We start from the raw sequence: 26,823 nt of genomic DNA on the forward strand, positions 1-26,823 counted from the left end.
TCCTGACAGACATTAATAACTCATGTTCTCTGAAAAAAGAACGAAGAAAATTCGTCATCTGTATCAGTTGTAAGCCTGTAAAAACTTTGACCAATATCTGCCACGAGGTACCAATCTGATGAACCAATCAGACGCCTCCCTGTCTCCCTGCTCGTTCTCTACCCCATGCATGCACGAGCCCACACTCAAAGCATGAGCTGGGGTCCACTTCTGGATCAATGGTGCTTGTGCATGTAAGTGAGGGGCGTGGCTTTTGAGGGAGCTCAGAGGGGAGGAGGGGGTGGGTGCAGACGGAGCACTGAGGGAATGCAAATTTAATTTCCTTCCACATTTTTGATCCAACAGAACACACAAAAAAGACAAAAGCTCATATCAAGAAAACAAAATTAACTGTTGGAAAAGAAAACGAAAGTGATCTTCTTTTCGTAGCTGTCTAGCTTTGAATAATCATTATGATTAAATGTTCAGTTATCATTATGTTAATAACTTTGTAGTGTAGTACCTGGTCTGATCAGAGACTGGCACAGAGAATTCATTCATAAGATGCCACAAAAGCAACATTTAAATTCTGGGAACTTTAGCTGACTGTTCCTTTTACAGACTTCAGACCATGCTGCTTCTTCTACCTGTATGTGTGAAGAAATGTTTCTGATACATGTCCCTGTTCTTTCTGGCAGCCCTTCAAGACCGGGGTGTGTACTGAAGCATGACCAATAATTAAGGCATGGCGGTATCCCAGTGAGACGACAGAGAGCAGCTGTGACTGACTGTTACATTTAGGTCTGTGTTTTAATGTCATTATATGGAGATAACTGATGTTTCTCGTTTTAGTCTTTTTAGTTTTTGATTTAATGCCAGTGATCATAAAACAGATTTCTATTATTTCAGGAAAAATCAACCTTGTTTTGGTAAAATGATTCTGATGTGGCACATTTATGTCGTCAAGAAAAAAGACGGTCTGAAGAGCGCGCAATTACATGACCTTGTGAAAATACATTTATCAGATAATGTGTTTTAATTTTACCATAAAATCTTGAATCCTTAAGGTAACAATGCAATCATGTTTCTGTTGGATGACTATAAAGAAGTCAAATTGTACTCCTTAACATGACTCAAGTCTTCATCTTGTAACTGTAAAACTGTTTGTGATCGCCAGCCTCCGCTGCTCTCCGCGTCTGTCAGCTGTGGAAAGTGTAACTTAAATTACAACCTATCAGGCAGCCATCACTCGTGTCAGTGAGCATATAGGAAAATAACATTGTGCATGCATACTTTGGGTATTACATCATGTATTCCACATTATGTTTAACCTCTGTGGCTGCTGTAAGCCACTGATGCATGTTAAGGATGATCAAAACAGTTTAGGGTGCTTTCTCCTTTTGAATCTATGAACAAAACCTAAATATAAGGTCAATTAGAAGGTTTGTAAATTAACACTCAACAAATTAATGGACATCAAAGTGAAAAAAAAAAGAAACAAGAATGAGATTCATAAATGATTAAAAACATTATGTTCTAGTTTTTTTTTAGCTATGAGTTCTGACTTAAGTGCAAAGAATTAATGGACTAGTTTCATCAGAGCAAAGTGTGTTTGCTTATATCAGTAGTGAGTTATGAGCCGAACTCCACAGTTTCATCAGTGATGGGTTTGAACTCGTAGTTCCCTCTCCCGTCCATATGGAGATAATACTTCATGAAAGACATCAAAACAAACAGATAGTGAGAAAGACATCAGAAGGACAGATTTACTTCATGAGAAAGTGAAAACTTTTCAGTGTGTCTGCATGTGTATAAACGTGAAATATTAAATCACATTATATATAAAAAAAAAAAAATTAAGTAAAGTAAGTAGATGCATTTTAAATAATGGTTCGGCCAACGTTTAGAGCATCCAGAGAAGAAACAGAAAGTACATTGTTCTGCTGTCTTAAAGTAAATCATCCCCTTCAACGAGAGTGGACGCTGCCCTATGTTAAACAGAGAGCTGACAAACACTCTAACAGTTTATAAGTCATTCAAGGGATGTCCAACTATTTCAGTAACTTACTGGACGGACTGTGATAGTCAACCACAATTAATCAAATGTAACGTATTTAAAGGTATAACGTCTCTCTCTTTTTTTATTTTATAAAAACTTTTCATGGGTTGAACTCGTTTCTTTAAGATGACTGTAAGGTTTTCATTCCCATCCTTGTGACTTTAGACATGATCCCTGACACCCTGCATAGAATACTTTGTTTCAAGCCTTCTGAGAGACGAGGCTGACTGATTTTTATTTTGAAGTAAGCCTAGGATTTTTAAACCTGCAGCCTTTTTAGCCCTTATCGCGTTTTGCTATGTTAACAACAGAAAAAAAATCTGTATTTTTGACTAAAAGCAAAACCTTCTCAGTGAAGGCATCATTGGTGATAAAAATAACAAACTGCATGGAAATAAGTGACTTGTGTTAATGTGAAGATTTTCAGTCAGTCCTTACCTCATGGTGCTTCCACAGAGATTTTCTGTGAGACACTGTGAACAAAGTGATGCCGACCTGTAGATCAAAGAACAAGCAAGTTACACCAGAAGTTTACTTTGACAACATGGTCCCTCAAATGAGTACTTACTGGAAGAATTCATTGGAATAAATGTTTCAATTTTATATATTTTTTTATTTCATTTGTATAGGGACCATGTACAATATTAAACATAAATGTTGCCATTTAAATGCATTTTACCAGAGTTAGCTTAGAGCTAGTTTACATCAGGAGTCCCTCTGCAATGTGTTTGCCAAAGTTAAACAGAGTACAACCTAAAGTGTAAAGACCAATGCTTTTCTCCCTACATGCTTTATCACGGTTACATAACTAGCAAACAGTCCTAAATTGTATTATTATGCAGATAATAACTAAATATGAATGCCATAAAGTGATTAGTCTGCTACTAATAACAGACCGGGGCGACAGAGAGGGCCTTCTTTTTGGTGGTTAGAATATGCTTTGTTGCTGCCCCGTCCACAGCAGTACATTCACTCTGACCTTTTTCAAGCTGTGGGTGACTATAGATAGGTTTATCTAACAACCAAACTTTAAAATATCTTAAATGTGCCTTCAACAGAGCACTTCATAAATCAGTTCATTTTTCCAGCTAAGATGGTGTGATTGAATGTGCATTGAAATACTTCTCTTAGCTGACCAGTGAACCTTGTTTCTCTGAGATGTATTGTATCGGGGTGTAGGATGTGTGGTAGGTTTGTACCGTTCTACAGTGGCTGTAGATGAAGTCCTCCACATCAACGCTCACTGCACTGGTGCACTCATCAAGAATGGCAAACTGGGGCTTGTGGTAGAACAATCTGGCCATCTAAAGACATAAAACATGCACAGACACACTCGTAAGTTGATAATGCCATGATCATTACTAACCTGAAAATTCAAACATGATATGTAAGACCTCACTGTACCACAGTGAGCCTGTGAGCACAAGTCAATTCATGTTCATCTATCACATCTAAAAAGGTGTAGGAGGAAGAATTACCTGGGATATGCACCTACAGCTACGAGCAGGCTAATCTAAGAAAATCTAGAGGATGCAGGGTTGGGTTGTCTTTTCCCCCTTCTTCTTTAAATGAGTTGTTGTATCATGTTTCCTATACAGTTTGTGAGTGGTGTGGATACTTACAGCCATCCTCTGCTTCTCTCCTCCACTGAGGACATCCATCCAGTCCTGGACTGAGTCCCAGCTGCCCTCCCTTTCCAGGATGTGACCCAGCTGAACATTGTCCAGGTAATCCTTCAACACCTGGACACAAAATATGGCATTTAACAAGAAAACTACCAAGCACAATGTTCGGAAAGTGAAAAGCGTGTGAGGAGTCATGTGTCCCACCTGATCAGAGATTCCTTTCTTTCTCTGTTGTTCATAGGTGTCGGGGTAAATGACCTGGTCCCTCAGAGAACCCAGAGTCATGTAGGGTCTCTAGATAAAACACAAGATTCTTGGATTAATTCCTTCAATCAAATTTGTAGTTATTAAGCTCTGAATTAGTTAGGGTTGAACATAATTGTGAGAGATTCTGCCTGAATAAACATTTTACGAGGGGTGTGAAACAACAGATATTTTTATTGTGATAAACTTGCTGAAACAGTAAATCGTGATTAATCACATTTTTTAAATCAAATGTTTGAAATTCTATTATTTTCCATTTCAAAACCGTTTTTGTTTTCCTTTACTTGTATTTGTACTGTCCCAAGCTATGGTACTACATGCCTGTTTGAAAAAACAACAACAACTTCGCTTTTATTTCTCATTTCTTTGCACAAGACCAGAAAAGGATGTTTTTAAAAGTTACTGTGCTCAGTAGCTTCTGAGTGAATCTGTTTGGTTTTAAGTTTAATTTCTCTCATGTAGAGGTGTGTTAAGCTGCTGCCATAGAAAACACTACATTTCCTGATATAGCTCTATCATAATAAAAGCACCTTAAAAGTAGAACAGCTTGAAATGTATGGACTTTTGTTGTGGATAATTTGTCTGAAAGAGTTTTTGGTTTTAGTGTTACATCATTAAACATGGCCTACAGAGCTTTTCTTTTTTTTTTTTTACCTGTGGCACGTAGAAGAGCTTCCCTCTCTCAGGTTTTGTCAGGCTTCCTCCAAACAGAGGCCACAGCTAATAAAAAAAGTATAATTGATTAATAAACCAAAGACATGCAGATTGAATATATATAACTTTTTCAACAATGACATTGTCTCTCACCCCCCCGAGGGCTCGGAACAGAGAGCTTTTTCCACAACCGTTGGGTCCACATACAAGAACGTTGGTACCAGACCTCACCTTCAGACAGAGAACCAACATGATGAGCTATATGACAGATCTGAACCCTGTGTCTCATTCACTTTAACCAGTAAGTGCAAATTCATGCTTATGTCCAAACTCAATCAACATTCATTGATTCTTTTATTTGTTTTGATTATGAATTATGTAAATGACCGCCAGCCTTTCTAGCGAAGCCATGACAGTGTTACATTAGAGGTTTACCTCAAATGAGAGGTCCCTAATCAATACGTCTCCGTTAGGTGTTGCCAGTGGAGTATGGTCAAATCTGTGAAGTAAAGGAAAACATGATAAAAGGAACAGAACAACAACGCTTACATATGTTCTATTAGAGGAAAGGAGACCTACTTGATGATGTTATCTCTGTTGATAATTTGACCACTTCCAGGAACCAGAATGAGTTTCTCTGCAGTTTCTGATTCTATAGTGAATGAAATCAATCCAAAAATCAATAAAGCTCTGTTGTCCACAGGTAATGTTACCTGAGAGAACTAATCCATATGGAAAACGTTTTCAGACAGGATTTTGTGTACCTTTCTCTTGCTGTGAGACCATTGTGCGTTCGTATTTTCCAGCATTCAGCTCCTTCAGGACTTTCATCAGTTCAGTGATACGAGCTGTGAATCTGGAGGAGACGTAAAAAACATGTCAGGTCAAAAGAAGTCAGATAAAAATGTAATTTGATTAGAAAAGACCCTGGCCCTGTCTCATTTGAAAGAGGGAATATTTCATTAGTTGCAGAAGCACGGCACAGAGGGAGCTCCACATACATACATGCAGTCAGACAGGTACAGCGCTGCGCTCTCCCGCTAGCTCAGCTGATACCGTTCCCCCCCGTAACACCTTTGTTACTACCTCCCAAGACGGTAAAAAGGGGGGAAAACTTCGTCGTCGTCCCCATGACGCCTCCGCAACATTCAGATTGAATGTCAATTGAATTCTCTCGTGTGAGAATTAGAAAGGCGTTGTGGACACCGGCTGATTCTACTTTTTTTTTTTTTAAATGATAAAAAAAAATCCGCACGTCCAATCGGAGAGCAGCTCTGTCCAACACTTTGGCCGTAAAAACAGCAGCAGAAATGTGTGTCATGCTCGTGAAGCAGTCGTTTTAGCGCTTCAGCTCCTGGACGAGCCTTAACTCTCCCACATCCTGACGTGCCCTGATGATTTCATGAACACACACCCTCTTTTTCTTTGCTGCTCGTCTCCCTCTCCGCAGCAGAAAAGAAGTTGGGCTTTTTTCTAAATAGTGGACTCATAGGCCTACGTAGTGCTATGGCAGAAGATACTGTCCCGAGCTATTTTCACCGACTACTATTTATGTCACCTAGCAACGCGCGCTGTTGCTTTTTGCTTGTGTGCCCCTTTTGCTCTGCGCCCTATTCTGCGGCGAGCTCAGCACGCACCGTATCCTATCTGAAAGGCCCTTAAAAAGGTAAACAACCTTTATATGTTAGTACGAGGTTAATAAAAGTAGAAGTCAAGGAGTAAAAAATGCAAGTAGGCAGGAGCATTTATTCGATGTTTCTACTCCATGTGGCTATCAACCAGTAATGTCTGAATCCTATTGAATCCATTTTTAATGTTTATCATTTTTGTGATTATTCTTTAACACTCACCCTGAGAGACGGCTCATCTCTCTGCCAGCCAGTACAATCCTGCCGAGGGCTTGGGACATTCTCAGGAGCATCCTCCCACTCTGGTAGTAGTCCTACCAGTCACAAAGGTTAAATCCCGTTAGTTCAATCTCTGAGCTTCAAAACATTACTTTGAAGCATTTTAAGGCTAATTATTTCATTTAGAAATTCTTCTGTGCCAGGCATTCATGTATTTTTTCATTTTATGGTAGCTGCACTGTAATAACATGTTTGTTATTGTTGAAACAACTACCGACAAAGCAGAGGTATACTGCTTCAGCCTTTTGGTTAAAGCCTAAACTTTACAAAAAAAGAAGCTTGACAACTCTTGTATTGCTATTTAACCACAGAAACACCTCTGGTTAAACTGTGACCTTGATATGAAATACACTGACAGATACATTCCTTAATGTTTACAAACTTGAAATCTGCATTAAAATAGACAGGGGGTAGGGTACATACTTTGACTCTGATCAAGGAGGATAGCCTCAAACATCTATTCCAGGTTTCCACAGTAAGCTGCCTCAACATACATCAAGTTCTGATTTGTCAAAGTGGCTGAGTATAAATTGGCCTAATTAGGGGGGACTAGAAGATTTCTGTGCGTGTGAATGTATGCATGCGTGAGCGCTCTGACCTCCAGCAGCTCAGAGTGTGAGCTGTGCAGATGTCGTGGGTGTGAAATGTTTAGGAATGGACGGCTGACCACCAGGTAGCCCACCACTGTGGCGATGTCTGAAAAGGACAAGAATATGGAAACACAAAGAGTGAGTGGGCCTCATTTTAAAAATATGGTTACAACCGATTCCTAATAAGCTAGCAAAGATTTTCATTTTTAAAGGTTTATTTTGGGGCTTTTTATGCCTTTATTTAGAGATATGACAGTGGATAGAGGCAGAAATCAGGGAGAGGGAGAGTGGGTAATGACATGCAGAAAAGGAGCCACAGGTCTGATTCCAACACGGGCTGCCCGAGGACTGTGGCCTCTGGGCATGGGGTGTACTAACCACTAGGCTACCAGAGCCCCCAAATAATATTTTAATTCTTATATTTGCTATTGCCATTAGCAGCTTGGTATCCTAAGTAAGGCTAATATTTTCCCCAGGACTCAGCATCATTGTCTGTACTGAACCTTTTATTCATAAAAGTCATTCTAAAGTAGGAAAGTAATGGAGTTCCAATAATAAATGTCATGAAAAACCCAGTCTAGTTGCTGATTAATGTATGTGGAATGAAGAGCATTTTCTTGTGTTTAGAGCCGTATAAATCATTCTGTTTAGTTTGTCCATCGTTTGTCATTTCATGAAAAAAAACAACATAAATAAAATATGATAATTGGAAATAAATTACAAGAACACATTCATATTTCATGTCATGTAAAATATCCGTTGTGAAGATTTTTTTTCAGACCACTAAGTGCTGGCGTAATAAAGGAATAGAGGACTAGAAAAATAGAAGGGATTGGACAGAATATTCTTATTTATGGTAAAAAAAAAATTAAAAAATACTTACACTTGGCAATAATGCTGTCCACAAATCCCATGGAGAAGCGGAAAAAGATGAAGTTGTGCAAGTGGTCCACCTGAAAAGAAAAAAAAAAAACATGAGAAATATGTTTACATCTGAAGTTCAATAAAAGTTATAAGTACTTGTTCAAATGAGTGAAATGATCTGCCCTCAGTTTAATATCTGGTTAGACACTTCACTCTTTCAAAGACATGGCTCAGTGTCTAACACACTGCTGTCTCTTTCCTCTGATTGCTGTTACCCTTCACAGCACCCCAGACTTCATGTATGTCACACATTCACATTCACACTACTGACGGACACACTCCATGTTTGCTTTTCTCCGGTTATTTGTTTACTTTGTTACAATAAATCATCATTATCTGAAGTAAACTGGTGTCCTTTCTCATATTTGTCATAACCATTGAGCCAGGTTATGACAGTGGGCACAACTCAACTCTTACTCACCAGTTTCTTAAATGTGGCATAAATGGTCTGTTTTTCCCTCGTGTTCCCATTGTAGAAGGCAATCTCTTCACTAAAGAGAAAAGGAGCATTAATACACGTTACAACATAACAGCTGTACAGTTATAGTGTTTTAGCTGCTGTGTACCTATTGGTGATGAGGCGAGAGTTGACGAAGCGGTACTCTCCCTCGTAGCGTTGCTCTGTGACAGTCATCTTGCCTATCGGCCTCCTTAGTCTGGTCAGGAACAGACCCGAGATCAGCAAGTAGGCCATCATGATAGCTGGGCCCTAATAGGGCATAGAGATGTTGACACAGTGAAAGTCAGTCCCTGTGGCACTTATACTGTGGGGTATGTACAGTTTGGTTGACACCATGGTGAAATAGACAAACAAGGAGATCTGTTTGCACAGTAACAAAGAGATCCTACTTTACACCAGGAAATGATATGCTCCACTTAGATGATACAGTTTTGGGCAAATTAAAAAATAACTGATGGAGACCATTGATATCAGCAACTAGCCGGTTGCTTTCCACAGCTCCCTCCTAACGCAGATTGTGCAAATGATACATCATGGGAAAAACATGTCCATACAACTTTGTTCAGTTAATAAGGGCCTGATTCATGAAAGGGTTGAGCAGCTTTTGTTCCTGATTAAAGGCGTCAGTCTTATTCGTTAATACTCCCAAAATATACAGTCTCCCGCTGTGAGGAGCATATGTGAACGGCTAGGTCAGGAGAATCTCCGGAGCAGTCCTCCTGTAATGATCTAGATACTATCCGGAGTGCATATGTGAAAACGGCTACACAGACTTATCACCAACCTCTGGCTGGACAACAAAAAAAAAGAAATACATTTTTGTTTTTGTGTTTGTTGTGAGCTGAAAAGGAAATATGATGATGCTGCTGCTGGGGCTGCCATTTGTCTTATGTTGCTGTTGTCTGACGTTGGCTAAATAAATTCTAAGATAATCCACAGTCTGTCTCACGATTTTTTTATTGAACATTTACAAAAAAAACACCCCCACCTAACAAATGTTTTTAAAAAGGCTGGAAAAAACATATGGAAGAGAATCGACTTACCTGAGCCCCAATAGCACTTGTCAGCTTGAATATGTACAGACCAATATCCAAAAGAGGCTGCAGGAGAGAGAGTACAGAAAGATTTAGAAATGATATTTAAGGATATATGACATATTCTTGGGGGTCATAAAAGCATCATGACAGGCTGTATGTTCTTTTGTGGAAATTAAATCATCAAGTTAAATTTGGTTTAATATTTGGGGGTGCCAAACCTCAAAAGCTGAATGATGAACAGTAATTTAAGAAAATATGGATAAAGGTAATTCTAACATATGAACCCTAGGGCTGTTATTGTTTTAATAAAATAATTTCAAACAAGTTTAGAACATAACATGGCAATGAGAGTGCTGCTCTCTTTTTATTTACAATATTACCCGTTGAAAGCACACAGACATTCCTGGTACACACAAATGTTTGCGAGCCAGCTTGGAGAGTTGTGGGTTTTTGTAACCTGTGTCTATCACCCAAAGCAGTGGGCTGCTGTCAGCAGAGAGAGGAGTCTCCCTCATGTAAGTCTGCATCTCCTGAACCGTACCCCTGTTGCTTTTGCCACAGCATTAGTGTGTTCATTTATTGAGGTTAAAAGTGCATGCAATGGTCAAGCTATGCTGATAGCTCCCTCTGCTGGATGAAACTGCTAATTACTTCTGATGGCCTGATACAATGTTGGACTGTATTTTCAATTCTAACAGCTCACTACCCTTTCGAAAGTGAACTTTCTCACCCAGGTTTGAATGAATGTTCGGTTTTAGAGAATTGACAGCCCTAAAGTTTACTGGTCGTCTTCAGGATAAACTGCTCAGGCATATAAGGCTGTCATAAATGATGCAGTTTGTGCATGATGTGCACTGTGTTATAAATCAGATATAACCAGACTGGCACATAGAGCTCATTCTAAGGTGCTCATGAATCTCCTTGTTCATTTATTTGACAAAGCACCCCTCTTGATTATCCCCAAATACTCATTCACTTCATTTGTGACTGAACATCACTCATCTGGGAGCAAGCAAAGGTTGGTACCTTGCTGAGGTTGGAGTAAAGGTCCACCACACTGTTGCAAAATTTCTCCACATCCTGAGTCAGTAGCTGGTCGGCATTAGCAATCCGATTGTCCAGGTTTCCCATTTTGTAGTATGTGAAACCTCTGTTGGCAGAACACAGGGTAAACACTAAAACACATCAAGAAAGACAACAACACATACACATTTTCTAGGTTGTGTTCAAAGGTTGATAAGTCATTAACATAATTCTACAATTCACTTAGCAGACGCTTTTATCGAAAGCGGCATACATCAGAGAGTAAGTACAACACAAGCAAGGATCTAGAAAAGAGGAAACGATGTCAGTAAGAGCAAACGATCAGCTTTGAGTCTGATCGGACACACAGATGCTGACAGGTATTGCACAGAGGCAAAGCATTATTATTATTATAAAGCACAACATTGACAGCTGTTCTTGAGAGCTCTAATCAGTATAGAAACCATCTTAAAAACTTTTTTTTGTTTGAGATATTTATTAGTTTTCATTTATGTTCTTGAAGCTTGGTCCAATTCTTATCTGAACTTTTAATTAATAATTGAATTATATATGTAGTCATACAATAATTGAAAATGCGCCCAATAAAATACAAAAGATAAAACCCTCAAACTGCTCATGTTTTGTCAACTAGATAAAGATATGTTTAGAAAAGTTAGACATGTCTTAATAACAGACTGAAAACAGATAATCAGAAGGAACCACTGGGAGGACAGCTTTCATTTGCTGTAGTACTTACTGCAGGTATTGGTCGTACAAGCTCTTTGTGAGCCTTTCCCGAAACCTCAGCTTCAGCTCGTTCAGACCCAACTTCAGGAAGTTATTCACCAAGGCTATCTGGAATGACCCAGACAAATATGACATTAATGTATTAATCTCTATGAATAAGCGTCTTGATTTAGTATGGCTTTCTATATGACAGGGATTATTCTATTATTTTTGTATATAGACATTTATATATAAAAACAAACATTATAAGCAAAGGATAATGAATGGAGGAATGTCAAAAGCAGCCTATTCAGTATGATCCTACAGGAGCAATGAAAATGCTTATTTTTCCCATCGTCAACAAATAAACAAAGAACGTATCCAACGAACGGTTGTTGATTTAACCAAAGGCTGGCTATAACTCGATTGTTATTTAAAAAACAACAACAGCAAAAAAAACATAGGTTGGATGCATGTTCAGTCGTAAAATAGTATTCAAAGATGGACTAGATTCAATCATAGTTTTTTTGTCTTTTAAAAGGGTTTGTTGACGATGACAAAAAATATTGCCAGCCTTAACATTTTTCAAAACAAAATTGCTACAAATGTAAATTTGCATTACATTAATAAACTGCTTATGACACAAAATATGTTAGTCAAATTATCATATTATTCATTTATTTAGTACTTTAGTAGATACAATTATTAAAATGAAAATGTTCGTCTATCACCAAAAAATTTCAAATCAAACCATATAAATGTTTTTTTTTTTTTTTTTTTTAAATCAGGTCTTCTCTGTTCACTATTCAGAGAGCTACAAGTCCAAACATGATGTACTGAAGAACAATTTTGGGCATAATTCAAATTAAGACAAAAGGTTAACAAAAATGAAAACTTAAGAAAAAGAACACACTTACAAGTGGCATGAATTTGATAAAGCTGAACAAGAAGGTCTTGAAATCTTTTGTTGAGCGACCAATAATTGCACTGCAAACCACAACATGCACAAAGATAAGCAAACATTTTCATGAGATTTAGTGGGACAAATATTGAGGCTTCATAAAAATAATTTACTTTTTCATTGGAAACAATGCATCAGTAAATCATACATTATTTAACTGATATGGAAAAAAATGTATCCAGTTCTGCCTTACAAATACAGTGGGGGAGAAAAACCTTCAAATTGCCCAGTTAGAGCGTGAGACAATAATCTGGCTCAGAAAATCATGTGTAAAATGAATCGAATTGATATTATTTGTCTTTTTAGTAGTTCCAACAAATTCTGGGGAACATTTTATGTAGGCTGCCGTTGAACTCTTCCTGATTTTCTTGTTAACACATGCACCTCACAGTGGCCCACACACACAAAATAGTGTACGGTCATTTCCACGCAAAGTTTAGCACTTATCAATCTGGTTGTGAGTGGAGGATACGCTAAAATCTCACGCCAGGACTCAGCTCGTGTACGCACATTTTCAAGTTAGTGTGGACTGAATTCAACTTTGAGCTTCTGAAATAGCTCAATCACAGCTGTAGCTTTTTTTTCCTAAGGATGTATCAGGAAGATGGCTGTTTTACTCCTAACACTTTTACTGTATGAAAGGGCTGTGTGTGTGTGTGTGTGTGTGTGTGTGTGTGTGTGTTTAACAGCTGGCCATTTAAAAACACCAAACATTCACTTTAGATTATGAATATATCCGGAGATCTAAATAATACGCTGCTGTGCCACATGCGTAAATGCTCACAGCAGACGCAATGAGGCCACGCTACATGTGACATAATAAAAATTAAAAGTAATCTGGGGGCTGTTAGGACCTTCTTATATGTAAGTGTTCAATTCTGATGTTTTGTAAGTAGGCTATTCAGATGAGAAATAGACATTACACAATGTTTGGTCAAACTCTTCATTCATTTGATGCAGATGTTTCAGGATTTCATTAATCTATTTTAAAGTCTCAATAATGGCCAGGGTTACTATCCGACATTATTAGTCTCAGACAGAGATGCAGGTTCGTCTTTTCCTCTCTCTGTGTTACGGTGTTACTCAGGTCAAAGCAGGTTATCTTCTTTGCAGTATTACCTACCACCATGTCGTAAACTCTGAGGACAAGGACAGCTGAACAGTGAATAGGGGAGTTTTAAAAAAAAACGATCGTTTTCAGTCGCCACACTTATCAACACCTGGTCATGCGTACGCTGTGATAGGCCAGACACACACGTATCATACTGTAGGTCCCATGGGGACCCTGTCATACAATGATTTCTACACCCAAACTGTGCTGGTTTCTACACCAGATTGATAAATAAGGGCCAGTGTGAAGCAGTACATGATGTAAAAAGAACAACTCAGGATTAACAGAGGGATCAACAGAGTCTGGGACTATGATGAAAAGTTTTGCCTTTCTATCCAAGTGTATGAGTGTTAAGTGTTGTGTTACATATTTACAGTATCATCAAAAGAGTGGAGAAGAACATACTGGCAAACAGAAACACAAGGAAACAGTTTCTTTTTTTTGCAAGGAAACAGCAGAGGACTTGAGCATACAGGCTATGGTTGTGCTCCAGCCTCAAGATATAAATGTCATCACCCCATCCCACTTGTTCACAGTGAATTTTCCTGAATATTTCCTGTTGTGTCATCGCAACCGCTCATCCCGACTTTTTGTGGACAAAATTCACTAGCAGGGGCTAGCAGGAAAAATTCAGGGTAAAGTCGGAATGAAAAATCCTGCTGACACATTTCATCTTATCCCATGAGCAAGAAACACAACCAACTGGAAATCATTAATGACTATGGATTTATATACATTACATAATTACTAATTACAAGGACAATTATTTTTTCAATTACTTTCAAATCATTGAACCACAACCTTTAATTGAAAATAACACAAAGACAATATATCAACTGGTGAAAATGATGTGATATTGAATTAGATGGCAGCAACACCTTTCAAACAAAGTTTGAACAGGGTGATGTTTACCACTCTGTTGCATCATAGTTTTCCAAAACCAATAACATTTCCCAGTTTCAACATTTGATAAGCTGTCTTTGTACTATTTTCAATCAAACATGGGGTTTTAATGTGCTGGAAATCATCAGAATCTGTTTTACTTATTTGGCACAACATCCCACCTTTTAAGGAATGGTTGGTTGTAAGACTTTTTAATATAAAGTCTGAAATTACAGATTACAATGAAAGAGACCAATCATAAAGTCCCAGTCCCTTTCATTTCCTTGTTCCAAAACTGTCAGGTTGGTTTGTGCAAACAGCACTTAACTGTGGAACCAAAGTGAACCTTTGAGAATGTGTGTGCTTTTCATCATTACGCAAGCAGATAGTTTCTTGCCGGTGGCTGCTTCATGCACTAGCTGCTTAGTTCTTTGCACAACGGTGCCATTCTTTGCCTCTGTTTTGTTTCTTGCTTTCAGTTGCCAGTACGCCTGTTATTTAGCAACAGAGCCTCTACAACATAAGCCTCTGAATTTGTTTGCTGAAGCTTATTTTGTACAAGCAGCATGTGGAATTTCTTTTGAGCCATTTAACCATCATTAAATCAGTAATGAAATGCAATATGTGCTTACTTAATTACCTTCTGCCCCCAACTGTCTACCACTGACCAAAAGGTAAATCTCATGTAAATATTAATGGTATAGCTTTCATTAGCTGTCCATTAAGATAAGTATAGACTGACATAAATGTAACACATTAAAAAGACAGACTTTCCTATTTAGTTTTTCAATATGAGAGGCAGTAATTCATGATGGGAGTGTCACTTTTATACTAGCATAAGTGTAAAAGTTCATTAAAGTACTACATTTTATGTTATTTTTTTATATACTTGAAAGTACTGATTTAAGTTTTTGGGTTCTCATTTCTCAATCCAACAATAAGTGAATTCAACATCAACAGAAAATGTGAATCTTAATTTTTCAGGAATAAAAGTTGTCTTTTTTAACTGCTAGAAAAGTAATATAAAGACACGTTTATTACCAAACTATATTTAATAACTGTTGATTAAGCAGTGATCTGGTTTTTTTTTTTTTGGGGGGGGGGGGGGGGGGGGGGAGGCAAAAAGTGAGTTCCTAAAACAGAACAATTGCTTATATTAGCATAACTTATGTTGCAATACCTAAATTGAATGGAACTACTTGAAATGCTAACAAGCTAATGTAAGCCAATATCTTTATCTCCACCAGTTGATAAATCCAAAAGGTCAGTGTTGTGACTTACTCGGACTGTAAGCGATGAGAAAAAGCACAACACAACACTATGGCAAGACATGAAAACTACAATGTTAGTTGGATAAAGCTTCATGTTACACCTCTAGGAAAACCATGTGAAGGAGTTACCACTGGTATGACTGATATGTAGGAATAAAAGTGCTTCTTGAATAGACTGATGTCTCTGCTTATAATACCGCTGTGGGGAATAAAAAAAAAAGAAGAAACTGTCAGCTCAGCAATGCACAATTTAACATCGTACTCATTTTCATTTCAGTCTTGGAAAAGGAAAACGTAAATATAATATTTCTGTGTCAGCTGCAATTGAATTTTAAATTGTCTAATTGTGTGACTAACTTCAAGATGCTTAAGCAGAAAGACAATTATAAGATGTTTTTTTAGTAACTACAAAAACCAATTCATGCAGGCAAATAATTGACTGATTGCATAATTGGTATCTGGCAGACGGACTTTGGTCAACAACCTTCACAGATATGCAAGAACCTGGAATTCTTATTTTTCTATGGACAAAAAAACTCTCTGGCAAAGAATATGAATCTAAACCAAACTCTTCTAACCATGTATTCATGATGCCTTCTTTGTGGACAGGGGCAAAGTCATGGTGTAACCATAAAGGGTCCTGACCAAATGATTTCCACTAAGATGAACTCGCAGTCTACAAATACACTCTGCCTTAAAGGGCCCATATTATGCTTTTTCTGGTTTTATATGCTCTTTAGTGTGTTTTCCAAGTGTCCTGTGCATGTTTAGGCACATCTATGTGCAAAAATTCAAAGTCCGCGGAAACGCGGCTTCTCCTAAGTCCTCCTGTTAGCTGCAGCATTAGCTGCATGTAACGCTCGGTTCTAGCCCCCCTCGATAAAAATTTGCCAGTGTGACGTCTTGTCAGTGTGAGATCACTGATCTAAGCCCATTGGCTCGTTGTGGCAAGCCCAGCAGCTCATGTTGCACGCCCATTAACTTCTGTAGCACGGCCACGATATGCCGTAGCCTGCGGTAGCACAGTCGTGCTAAGGTGCTGATGTTTTTGCACCCCGGCCCAGAGTGGCTGAGCGACTGACCAATTACAGCATAGCCGACAGACCGACCAATCAGATCAGACTTGGCACACGTGGGGACTCTGAACGTGGGCACTTCAGAGCCTTAGAGAGAGAGAGTCAGAAGTGAGCCGGTGCATGGAGCGGCAGTACAAACTTTAGCTATTGTGAACATACTTGAGTACATAGATTAAATATACGAACCCCAAAAAGGGCATAATATGGGCTCTTTAAAGTGACTGTACTATTATTCCCCTTTTTTCTGTGTATTATAATACAGAAACACAAATTAATGGCCATTTCATTGAAAGAAACGTTGTCTCAAAACATAACACAGGCAGCCATTACATTCTTACCAAAACTGATTATGGTATCCTTCTTCCAGTATCTTATCCCATCTCAACCTATCCTATTATCAAGCCCAATTTTTGTGGTTTTGCCCAAGATTTCTGCCTCTTAAAAGGACGTTTTTTTTTGCCACGGTGGTAAGTTTTGAATGCAGAAAAAACCCTGATAACAGCAACTAGTATCAACATTTCCCTCTCCTTCATACTTTAATTTTCACCCAATCTGTCCACTACAGCTGAACTGAACATGAGCCTGCACTTGCTCTGCTATGGTAACTCATTGTATGAAGCTCATGTTGCGCCAAAGGTGAGTTTTTTCAGCTCTTTAATAAGTACTGAAGTTGTCTTGCACAACGAGACCTTCCACACTTGTTGTTCCTGCTCTGTGAGTTCGGCGATCTATTACTTGTGTTAGCTAAAATGTGATTGTTCCCGGGGCACTTTCCGCCTTCAGTAACAAAAATGTCATGAAGTTGCTTTTGGCAAAATTGACATTCTGTAGTGGTGCCACATTTAAAGTCATTTAACTCATCTGTAAGTGAAGTGTGTGGTTGAAACATCAGAAATAAATCAGAAATAAGGGTTTGGTTAAGTACATGAACCATGTAGATGAATAAAACGGATCAGAAACAGCGGACTTTAAGTAACAAAGCAATGACACATTTTTGTTTGACAGTTCAACCACTTGAACAAAAATGGAATAACATTTTTTCAGAGCAACATAGTCAAATAAACTGCTTTCTCTTGGCTGAACCCCCCCACCCCCACCATACAAAAAGGTAACTACAGACCCTTAAATAAGCTAAGAGTGTTATTATAATTTCCGTTAATATGAGCAAATCTAATTTTGACAACCTCAGAGCAGACAGAGCCCTGCATCCTCCATAAGGGGGCACGGACCCCAAGTTGGGAACCAATGCCTTAAAGGACTAGCTAGCTATAGTTATACCCAGTGCTGCCTCCAGAGTCCTAACACAAAAGATTGATTTTGAACATATCAAATTGCAAAATTATAAATTTCAATTGAATGCAAATAAAAACCATGAAGGAATTTGGTTTTGGTGCGCTTTGACAGACAGAGAAGGTCTCTGCGTGCAACTACACTGTTCACTGTGGACACGGGAGAGACACCATTCTACTATTAAATCCACCTTTACAAACTACTGTTTTGAGGTGGAAAAGTTACATTATTGTTGCTTTAATCAGCATTTGAGAGAAAAACGCCATCTGTCTAAACCATTTCAGCTGCTCGTTGACTGTATAGAGGTAGTTCTCCTATTATGAGCCGACAATACTACGCAGGCTAATGCTGGCATACTTGTGCCTTTGGAACTGAGATCACTATTCTCTCACAAGATTTTTGTTTTTTCAACTTTCAAGTGGAATGAGCGTCTGAGAGTCTCCCACAGATCTTATTAAGCACCAAATGTTTTTTTTCTCCTGCATTCTGATACATTTTTTATGCACCAATTTGTGCCTTTTCTGCACAACTTATAACTATGAACTAATCTTTTTGGCCTTTTGTTGTGTCTTTTTCAGTGTTCAAATTTCTTTAGGTGTTCATCAGACATGTTCAGACAATGACACATGCACTCATGAGTAAACTTTTACATACATTTGGACTGGAGAGTTGTACTTTTTCTGCACACTTCTAGCCCTGACAGTATGACATTATTTTGTTTTGTTTCTGAACTTCCAAGAATGGCAAACAATATTAAATTTAAACATAATCCAGGAAGGGACTTGTTTCTGTGACACATGGTCACACAGGGAGACTTTTGACTTGTTTAAAGAAGGGTCAGGACAGATAACCGACACATTGCACCTGCCTGCGTGCGTGCGTAAGTGAGCGAGAGCGAGTGAGAGAGAGAAAGAGTTGATGTGCTGCACGGAAATAATTGCAAACGTCCTGACCTCACAAAGAGCACAGATCTGTAAACTGTAGCCTACTCACGGATATTGCGCACAGTTTATGATTTTTTGCAAATCCACGCAACGCAACAAAAGTCCTGCATAAAAACGTTCTCTTGCGTCTCCATTATAACAACAGGGGGACCTCGTGTGGAGAGGCTTGTTACCAAGACACAGAAAAACCAAGAGAGAGCTGAACCACACCGGCAGCAAGAAGGCGCAGAAACATATTGAAACCAAGACATGAGAAGCTTCCTCTCTGTCTCTCTTGTGCTCATGGTAACTTTAGAAATCGATTAAAGAATTAAATTAAAAAGGTCGGAAATGTTGGGTGGCCATAATTATACCTGGGCCTGAGTATGTCTCGGGTGGGAAATAGCGAAACAGGAGCGCGTGAATTGACATTATTCAGAAACAAGATTGCATGTATGTGTGAATCCAGATTGTGATCCTTTAAGGATGAATCATGAAGCCCTAGTAATAACACACCAACATGATTTTAACGATATCCAGAGTGTCTATCGCTTCTCTGATGTCCAACACAGTAAATTGATAAGACCTGATACCAAACTTTTAGTTTTGATTAGGAAATCCCAAGTACTGATTCAAAAACAAAAAACATGTGTCAATGCCCCGATACTCAGACTAGAATCTTGCCAATTGATATCCCTGCCGGTCAGGTTGGATATATTCAACTGAGGACATTGAAGCCTTTTGAGGTGTTCATGGCAGCTACATCCTTAAACATGGAGCACTGTACTTTGAAAGTAATGAATGATAAACTCTATATTTGACTAAATTTAAATCATTTATTTAGACGTGTAGCTAGACTCTGACCTTTCGATCATGGTGCCGTTCTGGATCATCCATACATCACAGTAGGTCCTCGCCACCAACATGGCAGCAATAAAGATAAGGTAGCCGGTCTGTAGTGAAAACAGAAATAACAGGGTAGTTAGCAGAGCGTGTTAAACACTGCAGATCGTAAAGTCTTTATCATCATGATAAGATAAGACTAAATGTAACTAGAGAGCCATGTTGCATGTGACCTTGGCTTATGGACCTGATGTTTCTGGGTCAGAGGGCTCTACTTTGTGAACAGCATTTTGAATAGTATGTTTATGCCCGTCTATCCTTACTATATTGATATTGTTTGACTCAAGAACTGCGGTCATCTGGATGACTGTTGGAACTATAAACATCATGATAATATCTGTCTCTCCATACTGTAATCTGTTCTGCACATGTTACATTTACAAATTATCCCTGCACTCATGTTCACTTCATTTGGCTGTCTACTCGCCGTTATATTGTATAGTTTCTGCTTATAATATGTCTACACTCATGCACTTTAACTCATGTCAATACTGTCCATTTACTACTCTGTTTTTGCACATTTACATTTAATCTTTCATATTTAATCTTCCTATTTAAGACTAGTAATGCTTAGTTAAATCCTGGTTGTATATATTCACATTCTTAGTTTTGATATTTTTACTACTTATTTATTCGTATTTAATATTATATTGTGTTTAGATTGCTAACATTGTGTTTTTTACTCATATTGTGTGTTTGGATAACCTGCTGCTGTAACGCCACAATTTCCCAGTTTGGGATCAATAAAGTAATTCTATTCTATTCTATTCTATTATATTCATGGTAAAGACGACAGTGGCATAACAGCAGTCTCGTGTCATACCTCCATGCAGAAAACTTGAGGTATCATGAGGCGCACGATCCGGATGATCCGGAGGAAGAACGTCTTGTCAACTGCTGCTCGGTCCTTTTTGCCATCTCTCTGAAGGACGAGACATGGTTGAGATGAGCTGTGATGCAAACGCAGCTAAATACCAAAGACTAATGTTAAAGAAAAAGAAAGATTTACCCACCTCAGAGTTAGGCAGTATGTCTGTCCCTCCTTTCCTACTGTAAAGACAGAATCATGATGAAAACAGTTGGATCATTTCATTACATTTCAGTCATTAGACAGTGAGGATAATACACCAGATCCTCCATTCCTTTATTCATAAAGAGTATAGACACATACAGCCATATGATTAGTAGCAACTCTTGCATTTTGAAAATTTTTTTTTTCAAAATGTCAAAAAAGTGTCAATCAGTGCACATAAGGGTGTGGTAAAGGTATATAATACTATAATAAATCATATTAAAATAATAGAATCATATTTAATCATAGTTTTCAATAATATTATGAAGTTCTAGAAGTTTTCTCGTTTGCATAATTAAGTTAAATGGTAAGTGGACTCAAATCGCTTTTAACACCACAGGTCACACCTACACATTCACACACTGATGGCAAGGGCTGCCTTGTAAAGTTTCAATGAACTAACCCATTCATACACATTCACACTCCGTTGATGCAGCAATTTGGGATCCAAAAAACGCATCTGTAAAAAAATGGACTCAGTGTGCAAAAGGCCTTAAGTGTCTTACCTAAGGACACAAACAGACACTTGAGTCTGGTTATATCCACTGTTTTTATTATATCATTTTACATAAATGTTATGATAGCATGACTTGCTATCAACATTGTAACATACAGTTAGGGCTGGGTGTTTACAAAATAACTACATTATGCCAAAGTGCATCTCTGCAAGTGCTGATTCAACATGAGACTATTGTAAACTCAAATCAAAATGTTGTCACCCATAAAAACATAAACTAATTTTAATCTCAGTCCCAGTTTTTTTATTTCTTTTTGCTCTCATAAATGTGTACAAGGATGCATATGATGTGCTACATAATACTGCAATGATGACACCTTATTTCAATTAACTGAAGATGTCTCAGAGAAAAAGATGAGAGCGTAGGGAGGTGTGGTGGAATATCTGTAGTTATTTAGATTCTAATGTACAGATGTCATTAGGTTTATTCACTGTTCTCTACAGCTTAGAGGGTGTCAACTGTCTTTCCTCATATCTGCAAAGATGTTTGGTAGACTTATTGTCTGTCCAAAGTGTATTTGACGTCACAGATTAGTTTAGGTGGGTCAATATGACACGACTCTGATAATGATAATGTCTTTTAGGATATATGGGATGCCTTTCAAAGAGTTCTGCAGATGTGGTTGAGCAAGACACGAGTACAGAAGTGTGATGTTGAATCATGTCTCCTCGAGTATTCATCTGATGAATAAACTTTCATCAACGTAAGCCATCTGAGTCAACTGAGTCTTATTGTGTGAAGTCAAGTCTTGGTGATTTCTTCAACAGGAGGAAGAGTGAATTAAATGAACAATAAATTGTATAAATAAAACACTGAATTAAATTTTTTATAGGACCGTGCGTGTTAGTTGGTGCATTGTTTTACTAATAGTTTTAAGGGTAAAAACAGCCAAGAAAGTTTTTAAAGTGCAAAGTCATGCAAACAGTGGATTTCCAAGGACAATGCATTTAAGCAAATAAAACTAATCTCTTGTTTTTTTTTTTTAACTCCAGAGGGCACCTTTAACCAGCTGTGTTTATTACATCTGGATACTTAATTATAATAAGGTATGATCAATGTATAGTTCATAGTTTTGAAGTTAACCTTCATGGTTTACCACTGACACAGTTGTGAAACACACATGCAAACACACATTAATCAATGAAGTCGTTGTAAGGTTTTGATATAATGGTGTGTGCAATCTTTTGGAAAACATGCCAATAGTTACCATTTCTTTTTTAGGTTCTCTAAAGATCCTCTATTCAAATTAAGATTTCTCTACTTGCAGTTATTGTTACTGAGCTAGTTCATGTTATATTTACTGTCAGAGATTCATGCACTTGTGCTTCACTTCCAGCAGAGAGAGAATCGATTTTTAAAGCAATGTCAGATTAAAACACAGTGAAGGGAAGGGTCGACAGGTCATCACAAAGATAGTCACAGTTCAGAAGTGTGCATGAAACCAGTTGTTCAGGTGATCTTTTATGAAGCACACATACTTTAAATGTTTGTACTTCGTTCGGTAAGTAAGTGATTAAGCTTCTTGCAACAAAAAAAAAAAAAACCGGAGTGACTTCAGGATTGTCCCTGCAGCCTGTCACCTGTCAGACCAGCTAGCTAGCAGCAGTAACTTAGCATGCTGACAGCTCTCAAAAGCCGCGCATACAGCCCTGCAAAGCACACCTCAGTGTTATCACTTACCCGCCCTGTTTGGATGCACGTTTTCTTTGTTTCAGTAGGTACAACAGCAGCAAAATACCGCCTGCTATTGAAGAGTTTTTCGCTGTCAAATGTCTACTGAACGCCGCCATGTTTCCTGTGCCGTTTTGGGTAATGCTCGGGTTTGTCTAGTTTGCCCGGCCGGAGCCTCAACAACTTCTTCTTCTCCTCGTTTTTATTCAAACAGAGCATATCTGCCCCCTGGCGGACCGGCGGTGCTATTCTTTTTACATGTGCATTCCTTGAAAGCAGTTTTTGAGCTCAATTAAGCTGAAAGTTTTCTTAAATGGTCAGTAGTACAAAAAGCAAATATGAGTGATGTTTTCTTTGATGACTCAGTGATTATTCTTAGTCTCCCCTCTACATTTTCGTCTTCATTAAAAACAATTCAGTGGTGGGCCAGCAGGGTCAGCAAGGTCTTCTCTGCTGGCCTAAACACTGCCAGAAACGAAAACATATATATTATAATTTAATATTTTTTTTCATTAATACTAGCCTATAGGTTTGATCAAAAATTTCCCCATTAGTTTATCTTAGTTTCATAGCAGCCATCTCCCTGAGTTGCGTTGCTTCCCATGCGGCTTGTTCTAATTACAACTTTTATCCAATCAGATGTTTCCCATGTTGTCTCTATAGGTCAGAATTTCTACCCTGATGCCTTCAGAGTTTGAAGTATATATTTCTAATTAAATGAGGACAATCTAGATGAAACAATTTGGCGGATCTGGTTCCAGAAATACATTTCCCCATTCAAATCCTTACATTGACATTTCACACAATTCTTATATCAAGAGATGTAAGACTGGAAACTAGACAACCAGTTTAAGCCAGTTTGAGATTAAATAGCACTTTTCTAGTCTCCTGACTCCTCATAGTGCTTTTACACCACATCTCACCCCTATGCAGTAGTGAGACCATCAGAAGTAACTAATCCCATTCATATGTATACATACGCCGCAGACCAAGCAGCAGGATCAATTCGGGGTTAATTATCACATCGGACATGTTGCTGCAGCAGCAGCTGGGGATCGAAACCCTCGACCTTCCGGTTGAGAACGCTACCCACTGAACCACAGCCGCCCAATGTAAAAGTATCAGGTCAGAGATCGGAATGTCTGACAATCAGACCAGACCAAACAAAGATACATCTTTTTCGATTCTCAAAATGGTGAAACCAGTTTAGCCAGGGCCTCTCATACTGGTTAAGCCGGTCTTGGAATGCAAAAGTAAAAAAACTGGTCAGTTGATGGAAAACACTGCTATAGTGTAGTGTCCACTAACGGTCTGAAAAGGCAGACATGTGGTTCATCTTGATCTTCATGATTTTGAGAATCAAAAAAAGTTAATTGGTGGTATCTTTGTGTTGTTTGATCTTATTGTGATTATGTCCCCTGTTGTAATAGCCGTTGTTGTCCATCATTTCCACCTCTGACCTGACGCTTTGTATTGTGGGAAATAATACGCATGGGAGACAGTAGGCGGTTTCGTAAACCGTGGACCGAAGCTTTTTAAAATATTTTTGAGCTCCCCCTGCTGTCTGGCTGCAATACCAGACCAGCTGTTATAAGTGTGCAGGTTTGGAGTGAGCGGGCCGCGTCAGAACAGCAGGACTGCTTTGGAAGCACAGACTGGAGAGTGTTTTCTCAGGGAGCTGACTTGGAGACAAATACCTCTACCGACCAGGACTACATCAACTTCTGCACCGTGGCTGTGTGGACCACCATAACACCAGAAGGAACCGAAGGGAAAAGACAAAAAGACGGACTAGAAGCTGAAACATGACCAAGAAGGAAACACAGATAGATGCCTTAATGTTTCTGTGAAGTTTTGATGCCTCCTGTTAGGACCATTTCAAACATTCTCGTATTTTTGGGCCATCATGAAACTGGATTTTACAAGCTGACTGAGTCGATTAATGTTCATTTAAAGGGCAATAACAGTGATATAAATATGATAAATATGATGATATAAGTTTCAAAGAGGTGCTGCTTTTAGGTCAGGTGACATGCTGGCCTACAGAGCTGCCCAAAGGGAACTAAAAAAGGGCATCAGAGACGCCAGGGACAAATATAAACAACGCATTGAGGGTCACTTTGGGAACAACGACCCCGGAGCATGTGGAGAGGAATTAAAACCTGACTAAAACATCACACAGGTCAGTCAGGACAGGGACCTCCCAGACATCCTCAACTGCTTCTTTGCCCTGCACTTTGACAAGCAACATGACTAAGAGCTCTGAGGAGGAGGAGGAGCAGTCACTCATCCTCCTGCACCACCATGTAAGGTCCACCCTGAAGAGGACTGACATAACCAAAGCCACTGGACCAGACGGGGTGTCAAGCCGCACACTGAAGACCTGTGCTGACCAGCTGGCAGGGCTGTTTACACACATCTTTAACCTCTCCCTACAACAAGCTGCAGTCTCTACCTGCCTTAAGGCCACCACCATTGTCCGCCAAAAAGTCCGCTGTCACCAGTTCCAACGCCTATCGTCTATTGCCCGTGCAACCAGTCATCATGGAGTGCTTTGAGAGGATTACATTACCCCACATCAAGAACACCGTCCCTGTAGTCCTGGATTGCCATCAGTTTGCTTACATAGCGAACAGATCTACAGAGGACGCCATCTGCATCGCACTTCACACAGCCCTGTCTCACCTGGAGTACCCAAACACATATGTAAAGGTGCTATTCAAATAAGCCTTCAATACTGTCATTTCCAACAAACTGGTTCAAAAGCTCATCAATCTTGGACTTCAAGTGAGGTGGGACTTTTTAACCAACAGACCAACGACTGCCAGGATAGGAAACCTGGCATCATCCACCGTAATCCTGAACACAGGTGCTCTGCAGGGCTGTGTTTCCCCATCCACTCCTCCAACACCGTAATTCTAAGTTTGCCGCACAGTGGTGGGACTCATCTCCAGCAACAACCAGCTCTACTACAGACAGGAGGTCCAACACCTGGCGGAGAGGTGTTTGGACAACAACCTTGTCCTAACAGTATACACCACCAAGACTAAAGGAGGTCACTGTGGAGGACCACACGGTGCCCACTGACCATAAACGGGGAAGAGGTGGAGAGGGTGAGCTCCATCAAATTCCTGGGAATCCACATAACTGAGGATTTTTCAATAATAAAATAAAAAACATGACTGCATAATCAAAGCGTTCTGATGCAATTTGAGCAGAATTCACCTTGAATTATCTCAAACACTACACTGTAAATAATGTGAAAATTGACAAGGGATGAGCAAGGGACATGAGGAATAAGAATCCGTTGAAAGTTTCTTGTCACCTATTAGAAATATTTCAAAGTAGAATAATAAGTATGACTACATAATCAAAGCGTTCTGATGCAATTGGAAGAAGTTGCCTTTAATTATCTTAAAAAAACGATACAGTAAAATAAGCTTAATAAAAGGATCAAAACGTACATGCAGCAGCTGGTGGTAGTGAAATGCAATATTGACCAAACATTAACTGTAAGTGTGATAAACTTGTTTATTCTGAATATAATAAAGGAGCGTTCCGCTGGTGTAGCAACGCTGAACTTTTATTAACAATGTGCTCTCTTAACACCCATCTCTCAACAACTGATCTCATGTCGAGTAATACTCTTTATGTCACTCCTGTTGTAAACTCATAAACTCATAAACCCCTTTTAAATACAGCCCTTGTCAAACACAACATCATTTGTTTTAATACAAACATATATTCTCTTTTGTTTCAAAACAATCACAGCATCCTTTTTTTCCCCCCCAATACAAATTATATAATTTTCTTTCTGCCCCATTGTGATGAAGGGCAACCTCACCAGGCTTACAGGCAAAGTGACTGTTCAAGAAGCAGCCAACAGGTGGCAGCGAT

The 26,823-nt window shown here is 38.8% G+C and overlaps 1 protein-coding gene across 1 annotated transcript; it reads right to left on the reverse strand.

Moving 5' to 3' along the window:
- Positions 1 to 1,053: 1,053 nt before the first annotated feature.
- On the reverse strand, positions 1,054 to 23,102 carry abcd3a (ATP-binding cassette, sub-family D (ALD), member 3a). Its single transcript, XM_061063933.1, has 23 exons — positions 22,936 to 23,102; positions 20,679 to 20,715; positions 20,489 to 20,587; positions 19,627 to 19,715; positions 12,166 to 12,235; positions 11,280 to 11,377; positions 10,526 to 10,649; positions 9,506 to 9,562; positions 8,569 to 8,711; positions 8,424 to 8,493; positions 7,962 to 8,031; positions 7,087 to 7,184; positions 6,432 to 6,523; positions 5,346 to 5,437; positions 5,161 to 5,233; positions 5,017 to 5,080; positions 4,735 to 4,812; positions 4,582 to 4,647; positions 3,868 to 3,957; positions 3,661 to 3,780; positions 3,238 to 3,342; positions 2,477 to 2,533; positions 1,054 to 1,689 (listed from the first exon to the last, which is right to left on the reverse strand). Exons 1-23 carry the CDS (start codon positions 23,043 to 23,045, stop codon positions 1,612 to 1,614), a joined length of 1,980 nt encoding a protein of 659 aa, XP_060919916.1. The 5' UTR covers positions 23,046 to 23,102; the 3' UTR covers positions 1,054 to 1,611.
- Positions 23,103 to 26,823: the final 3,721 nt, after the last annotated feature.

The sequence above is a fragment of the Labrus mixtus genome, chromosome 19, assembly GCF_963584025.1.
Source record: "Labrus mixtus chromosome 19, fLabMix1.1, whole genome shotgun sequence".
NCBI classification, from domain to species: Eukaryota; Metazoa; Chordata; class Actinopteri; order Labriformes; family Labridae; genus Labrus; species Labrus mixtus.